Source organism: Microcebus murinus, chromosome 14 (assembly GCF_040939455.1).
Source record: "Microcebus murinus isolate Inina chromosome 14, M.murinus_Inina_mat1.0, whole genome shotgun sequence".
Classification (NCBI taxonomy): domain Eukaryota; kingdom Metazoa; phylum Chordata; class Mammalia; order Primates; family Cheirogaleidae; genus Microcebus; species Microcebus murinus.
Window position 1 is genome coordinate 29,265,474 of NC_134117.1, and position 9,497 is coordinate 29,274,970.

At 44.3% G+C, this 9,497-nt stretch overlaps 1 protein-coding gene across 1 annotated transcript in view; it reads right to left on the bottom strand.

Moving 5' to 3' along the window:
• DNTT (DNA nucleotidylexotransferase) overlaps positions 1-8,767 on the bottom strand; it is a 29,703-nt gene extending 20,936 nt beyond the window's left edge. Inside the window, exon 1 of the mRNA XM_020280604.2 lies at positions 8,565-8,767. Within this exon, the coding sequence (XP_020136193.1) occupies positions 8,565-8,767 (203 nt within the window). The remainder of the gene's footprint in view (positions 1-8,564) is intronic.
• Positions 8,768-9,497: the final 730 nt, after the last annotated feature.

Sequence of the window (9,497 nt, forward strand, 5' to 3'; positions counted from 1 at the left end):
TAGCAATCATCCCCTTGCAAACTATTCAGTCTCCAGTTGTGCATTTGTTCACTTTCAGTTCTGAGCCCTTACCAAACGGTATCGCTAAGGAGACTCCCTGCCTCTGCTGTGTCCTGCTGACAATTTCTTATCTCTGTGTTGTGGCAGCTGTTTGTCTACTTGCTGGTACAGTGGTTTTCTCTCTGCTCTCAACACTCCAATAATATTGAAGATCTTCATAATACTGGAATACTGCTATGTGCCAGGTACTCTGGTAGGCACATTTCATACATTACTTCATTTAATTATCAATAATGCTATGAGATAGATATTATCATTCCCATCTAAAAATGAGAAGAAGAGAGGGCCTTGGAGACATTAAACCTTCTAGCCAGCTAATAGTTAATTGGTGAAGCAGGGAGTTGATCCTGGGTCTGTCTTTGTGCTTCCTCTGCGGCAACGAAGAGAGCTGCTCACCTTCCTCCTGGTTACAGAAGGAACAACATCTGGATGGGTGCCATGATAATAAGGAAACTGATTTCCTCCCTGGGGCAGAAATACAGACGGAACAGCACTTCCTATATGACACTATTAGACACAGTGCCCTTGCTGCTGTTGCATAGAATTCATGGTTTTGCTATTTTATATACAATATTATATAGGCTACAAGAAGACTACAGGACAGGTAGAACGGTCCCAGAAAATCTGAAAGAACAGTTGCCATAGCTACACACCAAGATGGAGACGCCCCAGGGAGGTTGTCAGGCTCTCCGGGCTCTGGGTTTTGCCTAAACCTCTGAGGCAGACGGATGTGCCAAGGAGGAGCCCTGGGGCTCATCTTCCAAATTCAGGCGCCTCTCTGTCCTCTCCCATCCCTCTCCTCCTTCACCACTACATTTTTATGTAGGATTCTTCCAGGCATGGTCCTGCCTCTGACGGGGACGTCCAGAACACCTGGGGGGTGAGGGGGAAATGCTATACAATAAATAATAATGAATGAATACTGGTATAAGCAAAAGAAACAGATTAGAAAGAAATACTAGCCTATTAGCAAAAAAAATTTTTTTGACCTTCACACATGTATATGTTCTTACTTAATCTTCACAACAGCCTTGTGAGCCAGGCAGTGTAATTACAGATGAGAAAACCAAGGCTGGGAGAGGTGACATGAAGCTGGAATTCAAACCCAGGTGTGCCCGACTCAAGTAACCTCTTAACGTTCTACCAGACTGTGGTTAGACCCCTGAGGGAGGGTTTGTTTGTTGTTTGAAATATTTTTTCATATTTTCCCATTTTCTGTCATGAACTGTCTGGCATCGATTTCTACTTAGGGGAAAAAATACACATGGATGTCATTTTCAAGAGCAAATAAATCTGGGATGGGGCTGAGGTCATCTCTGCCTTGCCCACGGAGGCCTTACAACAAAAGGTGATGTAAACTCTCAGGCAGCCACCTCCAACCTCTTCTAGAGACCCCAAGGTGCTCCTGAGAAGGCTCTTCCCAAAATATCTGTGAATTCAATTCTCACCTAGTTTCTCAGCCATGACCGGTTGCTAATGTCTTAGACCAAGCTGGGAGGTCTTGAACTGATGATAGCAATTCTGAACTGGGATTTGTCCCCCAGCTTCCTACAGGAAAGAAGAGTCAGGGTCTCCTCCTTCAACTAGTATTTAGCTATCATGTGCTCGTCTTGGCCCTTGGTGTCCCTGAGGGCAGGGACAGTGGTACTGTCTCTGGGTTATAGCTATGCTTGGTGCCCAGCATGTGGCCAGACTCATAATAATGGTCAATAGATGATGGCAGATTGAATAAATGAATGAATGAATCAGTAGCTCTAAAGGAAAGTCTCCTAAACTCTAGTGTCTACCAGAGACACCCAAGAAGCTATGAATAGGTTACAATTCAGATCCCTGGGGTCCGTTACCCAGTGACTTCAGTTTCTCTAAATCACACCTGAGGCCTGGGAATATGCATTTTGACAAACTCCATTGGTGATTCTGATAGTCCGTTTTAGTTATTGACTATGGCATAATCAATGATAGCAAAATGTAACAGTTTAAAAAGGCAACTTTTTTTTATATATTATCTCACAGTTTTGTGCATCAGGACTTCCGGCAGCCACGATCCTTCTGTATTGTGTGATTCTGATGGGTCCTGATGTGCCATGTGGTTCCACATTCTGCCCTTGCCGAGGAGGGCTGGAAGGCTGGGCTGGGCACAGCCAGGGGCCGGAGCACCTTTACGTGGCCTCTCTGAGAGGGGCTTCTGACCTGAGGCTCTGGGGTTCCAGGGCAAGTCACACAGTGTCACTTCCACTGTACCCCATTGATTGAAGCAGTCACCACCCCTCCCAGATGCAAAGGAAGGGAAGTTTTATTTTTTGTTTTTTTTCGATCAGACACCAGTTTCCTTATACTTCCCTCCTTTCTTTTCCTGGTTGGTCCTGCCTCTGGGATGGTATAATTATTAATAGAAAAACCCTCCGTGGAGAAAGTGGCAGCCCATCTTTGCCTGGGGACAGAGGCACACCCCACCCATCCGCAGTCTGACTTTCTCTGGTCCTTGTGCACGGTCACCTGCTGTTATCTTCGTCTTTAAAACTGTTTTCTTTCCAGGAAGAGGCCATTCTCCGCTCTTCCCACCTGATGTTTACTTATTTTGTAAACAATGACTTTAAATAGTCATTTACTGACTGTTTATAGTTTAAAAACCCTCCTGACAGTTTCCCTTAGTAACTAATCTGTTTCAGGATCCTTGAAACAAGAAAAACCAAGCAGTTTTAGCTGGCTTTATGCCAATCTCCTGCTAGTACCAATAGACAGGTATCTCCTTCCAGCCCTGCTATGCTTATGACTGAGGATTTTGCCTTGATTTTTTTTGCCCTTAAATGGGAATACGAAAGTTTTCATTAATTCAAAGCCATGCATTTTGAAATAGAAAGTTATTTGGACCAGAGTAGGACTAAAGTTTACATTCCATGCTCCTGAATTTATAAAAATAAAGTCTTTATTGCATTGCTGATTGCAAAAATAATACTCATATCTTATAGAACAAAAATTTTTTAATTACAAAAATGACTCTTGATAAACACAAGTTCCTTGGGCTTCATATTTACCAGATTAATCATTCTTTGGGCAAATACTTCTTGAAGCCTACTATGTATAAGGGAATTGTCTAAGGTCTGCAGAGAAGGTCTACACGTAGCTCTTGGAGGCGGAGAGGGGTGACTGGATGAGCCTTTGCTTGTCAACCAGGCAGAGCTGAGAGCCCACCAGGCAGTGAACCCCACTGGCATTGCAGGAGGAAGGCCTCTCCTCTGGGGGTGCTCATGGGTCTCAGGTTATAGAAGCGGAGTGGTAGAAGAGGAAGGCATTCCAGGTAGGGCGGAGATAGTGAGAAAAACCAGGGAAGCTGTGTTTGGACAGTCTACCTGAAATGGGCCTGGAGATGAGCCAGACCAATGTCTTGCTTTCTAGAGCAGGTGACTGAGCTCTTTCATCTGGTGTTCTGTTTATCTTGCAAACAATGGCTTTGAATATTTTGATTTCAGACACCACACATTTAAAGTGTAGAACATTGTCAAAGATAAACAAAGCTGGAAGCTAGTTAAAGTGATAGGGACGGTTTTATTCAGTAATAACGATGACAGTAGGGAAGAGGGTCTGGCATGAACTGAACTCAACTTGGTAGAAACAGAAGGCAGGAGACTCCTTAAAGGTTGCGATGTGCTAGGGGAAAGACCCCAGGGGTATAGGGGGATTGGTCCATGCGACTAGGCTGGGTTGGTTAACTGGAGCTTATCTGGAGGAGAAGCAACCTCTATGGTGCAAGTTAGAGCAAGGTGCCCACTGAAGGGAGGCTCTTGTCTGCCCACAGAGACTGGAGGGGAGAGTTATACACTCAAATGTTTGCATTCCTCAGGTCCTTGGAAGACAGCTGTGGTGGTGAGAAGATTCACATCTCAAAGGAGCAGAGCAAGGATTTATAATTGCAACGAAAGTAACTGCTCTAAGAGGATGTCCAGGGGCCTATCTGCCTGCTGCCAGGGTTTGGGTAGAACAAACAATAGACTCCTGGCAGCGATGAGCTTCCTCAGGCTGGCATTTTACAGGGGACCATCCTAGAGACTTGGCCTTAAACTGCCGGAAGCTACGCTAGAGTTTGGGTCAAGGAGAGAGTCTTTACCAACATTCGGGTGGAACAATCACAGATTTTATTACTATGGAGATTCCTGGGGACTTTGGAGGCAATGGTTTGAGAAGCTCCCAACCAACTGAATGGACCCCATCCTGGCTAAGGGACCCCAGAAAAGCCTTAAAAGCTGAAATCCCAGCCATGATGGGATGGGAGGGGAGGTGAGACATGCCTGGTTATACCCCCTCCAGCACTAACTGCCATTACCCTTTCCTCCCTGAGGGTTAAACTGAAACCAGCCCTTTGGAAAGACTTCACTGCTGATTTCAACCAGCCTCCTGTCTTTTGTGGTTTCGGCACAACTGGACAGCGTTCCTCTCTGATAAGAGACCACCACCCATGGGGTGGTTTTGGCCAGTCTATGGAGGCTGTGCACAGGGGGCCTTTGTGTCCTCTGCTTCCCCTTTTGACTTCAAAGGGTTGAAAACTCCACCTTGGACCATACTAACGCTACCATTTTTTAAACATGGGACCCATGAAGCAGTATGAAGCTCAATTGCACATGCACGTGTTTCTCCTTTCATAAATACTCACGACTCCTCCTATAGCTTATTATATTTGGCCACCCTGCTCAGCACTCAGCATAACTTCCTGCTCCCTCTACCCCTCCCTGGAAATGCTTGCTCTCGGTTTCTGCCTGAGGCTGTGTTTTGGCCTGCAAGGTGGCTGGCTGCGGGGCGCAACCCTTTATAAGAAATAAGGTTCTCCTTTCCAAATCTATGAACCTCGTCATTCTTCAGTTGACAGGTTTCAGGATAACAAGTGAGGCAGAAGCCACGTGTCAAATGTTGTATTGCAACTGGATGGAAAGTATAAGCAGCCAGGTTAGATAAAACTAAACCAAAGAAATACAAGAAGGCTGAAAGGAAAGGGTTGGGCAGGCAGTTCAGCCTTGGAATATATGGGATGCTATTTTTTATTCTAGGTGACAACAAAGGCACAATTCCTGGCTCCCTTGTCTGATTGTAAATCCTTGCTTGCAGGAATATCTACTATTTTGGGTCTCCAGAACTTAACATATATTGCGCAGAGTGAGTACTAACAAACCTTCACTGGGGATGACCTGGTGCTGCATCTTCCTTTCACTGAAGGCAATGCCTTCCAATTCTACCCTGTCTGCACGTTATGAAGGCCTAGGCAGGATGATAGTATCACCTGGTCAGTTTCCACCCACTTTGCACGGTGGGATTTGGCGAGTGTCCAACTGCTAGGTGGATGTACACGAGGAGAGTCATCCTTCCTGGCTACAGCATTTTCTTCCTCAACACCAATGATCTGGGTCAAGACACAGAGCGTAAACTTAGCTCACATGTTTATGGAGGAAGGTGGATGCCAGAATCAAGTTTTAAAATAGCTCAGTGTGTTGGATGTAGGCTGAAATAAGAAAGGGACAAGCAGTCGATTCTGATCCTTCCCCCAGCCTGTCCTAGGTGAGTTGAAGAGTGTGAAATTGCTCTAAAATTTAGGAAGTCAGCCAGGGAATAAAATCCAGGATCCTTTTCATACATGTGCAACAAATATGTCAAGGGACTGGATACCTGCCCTGACTGATGCTTTTAGAAGCAGCTTCCTATGGCACTTGAATGACACACATTTTGCAATGTAACATAAATATTAATGAAGCCCCACCCCAGCATGATGCAATATGATGCTGGAGAATGAAGTAGCTCCAGATGTTTCAACACACTGAAACACACCATTTCTAACCCCTGCTTGTGGACCCAGGTAAAGCAGGAATCAGTTTTTTTCTCTAATTTAATCCTCTTGGTAGCCAAAGAACATGCTAGCAACTATGGACATTGCTGCCTATTTCAGAGCATATTTCTTTCCTTTTGTTTTTCTTAGCTCCTTTGTTTTTGAATCTTCTACACTAAGAGAGGGGTAGCCTTCACTTTTGAGAAGTATCCTTTCAAACACCAGCTATTTTTGTTATTTTTACTTTTAAAGTATATGCTTATTGTAAAGAATTTGGAAAACACAAGAAATAAAAACAGCCATAATCCCTCCCTACCACCGCACTCACCCCAAATAACCACTTATAACATTTTGATGGGTTTCCCTTTTCCTTCCTATCTTTGCTCTACTTGTTTCTACCATTTGACCTAGTTTATGTTGTGGAGGGAGAACCCTCTCCTTAGGGTTTTGCTGTAAAGGTCAATGGATCCAGCTAACTAACAAGAAAATCACACTTTACATTTGGATAACTGTATTAATGTGTCAAAGCACCTGGACATTCCCATCTCATTTGGTGATGGCATCAGACAGATTAGGCCATTTATCAGGACACTAAAGCCAGGAAGGAAAGAGGGGACCTTGGCCCATACCCTATGGCGTGGGAGGGTCCAAGCCAGGATTTGAGGTTTCTAAGTCTCTTATCTAGAGATTTTTCCCCTACAACAATTTCTTATTTTCCTTTCCAGTGTAGGGCTGTATATCTACATACAGAAATTCAGTTTGAGAGCTGGGACTTCTACTTCCTGTGGTTTATTTTTGCTCCATAGAGCACATTTGTATGTAAAGTGTCTTCCGAGCTACCAGCCTGGGAACTGTGCCACCGTCACACGCACAGCAGCAGTTTGCTCACCAGGCACCGGTTCGTTTCCTCTGTCGCCTGAGCAGCTGGGCTGGGGCCCTGGCGGCAGGCGTCTGGGGCACGGAGCTGCCTCTTAGTCTCTCCTGCCAACAGAAGAAACTTGCCTCCGGTCGTCTCCCCAGGTACCTGCCTCAGCCACCATGTACGTATCTACTGCTGTGTCTGTAAAAGCAGTGGGCCCTTGGTGGAAGCTTGGACATTTCAACAGACAGCTTTCCATGTAAGTGGCACCTTGACCATCTGGCTCTGGCCTTCCTGCCTGACCCCTGCCAGATTTCCTTACCTCGAAAAGCAGATCCACATTTGCTAAGGCTTTAATTTCTGTTTTTTTATTTCTGTTTTTAAACTTCTGGTTTTTGGCCTTTTTACCTATGTATTCTTCCCCCTTCTCCCAACTGCAACCTTTTATGTTAAGTCTATAATGTTAGATAGACTTAACAATAGATGAAATCTAGGATTTTTAGGGACAGGATGGTAGGAAATGAGATTTAGGGTGGCTGTAAAAGGTTAAAAAAAAAGGCAGAAAGAGAGAGACTAGGAGGACTTGTAAAGAGAAATCAGATGAGAGAGACCATGGGAAACTCAGGAATTTCTGAATGGGGCATTTTACCAAAAAAGTAAACGAAAAGTCAATGTCTCTGGAAGCAGACATGGTGAGCTAAAAAAAAAAAATTAAAAAAAGTCAATGTCATCTGAATTATGGTGCTGTGAAAATTAAAATATCTGATTATTGACTTTTGGAATGTGTCTCCCCAACACTTTGAAGCTGCCATTTCTTCTGCAAGAAATGCCTGTCGGTTTTATTTTCAAATATCAAAGACTATTTTTCAAATCAGAATGTCTTTTCACACAGGATTCTTATAGTTTTTCCTGAAAACAATTGTGGACAATCTATTCCTTGCACAGTCCAGGCCAGACAATCACACAAATCACCACTTTCTTCCTCGCAAACTCCCCGCCAATTCTGTTTGGAACCATCATTTACATCCAAGTTCTAACCCCATCTGTTTCTGGATTTTGTTTTATTTTCTCTGTGTCTATTTGAGACCAGTGAAGAGCTTATATAGCAGTTAGAAAAACAACAAGAATCGTTGCTGTTTCAGGTGAGTGGATTAGTGAGTGGACCGATCTAGGTGGTCCAAATGGTGGCTTCAGTTGCTTCTGAGCCCGGCTGTGATTACAGCCCTCTCACTCGGGGAGGTGTCTGTCACCCCTGGACAGAGCTGTCCTTCCAATGAATGAGTCTTTACCCAGCATCTCTTTCTACGATCCCCACTTGACTGCTCTTCAGCAAAACATGGTTGAGGGACAGCTGGCTGCCTGTGGTGAGCTGACTAGTCACCCCAGCCCAGCACAGACACTGGTCACCTTGGCACAGCCAGATGTGTAGGTAAGAGCCACACAACCAAATCATTCTTTCTGCCTCAAAGTGGCTGAAAATTTTTAATTAAACTCAGTGGTATTTTGTTCAGTTTGGTTAAGAATGAAACCGAATGGTTTCAACATTAAATTCTCTAACTAGTTTTCTATTTATCATCACTAGACAACTCATCTCATAACAGTCAAAGGCATAAAAAAAAATTGTACCTTATCTTTTCATGCCAACTAGTTTCCATGTAATTGTATCTAGTCCGCACTCATCTGTTTCCCTTAACTCATTGGCTCACATTTGCCCTTTGATTTCAAATCTGCTGTTTTCCCAGTGGGAACATCGCCTCTCCCATATGTGGGAGAAAACACGTGTTCCTCGGGTTCCAAAGCAGCTGTTGGCAAAGAGCGAAATCCGTGCTGTCCTACCTGAACTCATTTTCAACCCTGAACCCTTTCCTTCGGGCCAGCTCCATGAGGAACATCCTGCGGGTGGCTCCCATTTTCTTCTCCAAAATGAAGAGGACCAAATCTCGAAATTTGATATCCTGAGGCATGGAGGCCATCGTCACACCCGTCTGCCTGGGTCTCTTCTTCCTAGGGCCCGAGAGGGCCATTGCTCGAGGATCCATGGGAAGAGGCTGCTGCTGCCTGTGGCTGTGTCACCGAGTGGTGTCTCCAGAAGTGAGGGAGAACCTGCCACCCTCCCACACGAAGGGCTTTGATGTCATCTCACCGGTAGACTCTGAAGCCAGGGCAAGGCTTGATGGGTGCTGCCTGGCAACGGCTTCCTGCCAGAGAGCCGTGGGGGACTTTTTAACTCTACCCAGTTCACTTGTCTACTATGGAGATCACAATGAAAACAGTAAATTAATTTTGTTTTCATATACACAATCCCATCAGCTTCTCAGAATAACCTTCTGAAGAAGGTAGGGGAGCATCACTGTTTTCATTTATTTATTGGTAAATGTATTGAGGCCCCTCTGTTGTTTTTATTTTTGATCTCCTTTTAACCTCCCAACTCAGTTGCATGCTCTTCCTCTCATAGACAAGCATCATACTATATTGGATCCCTGTAATTTGCATGGGTGTTATAGGTTGTGTGTGGTTATTGTGATTTTACATAAATGGGATTGTTACATTTCTCATTCTGCTAATGGCCTTTTTTTTTTCACTTGGAACTATGTTTTTCACATCTGTGTTCCTCTCTGCTGCTTCTAATTGCACCATAGTTCTTCATAACGGGTATTTATCACATGTTACCTTATGTGGGTACATTTTATAAATGAGGAAACCAAGACGGACAATTTGAATAATAAATCACAGAATAAGGGGTGAAGCCAGATTTTGAATTCAGTTCTT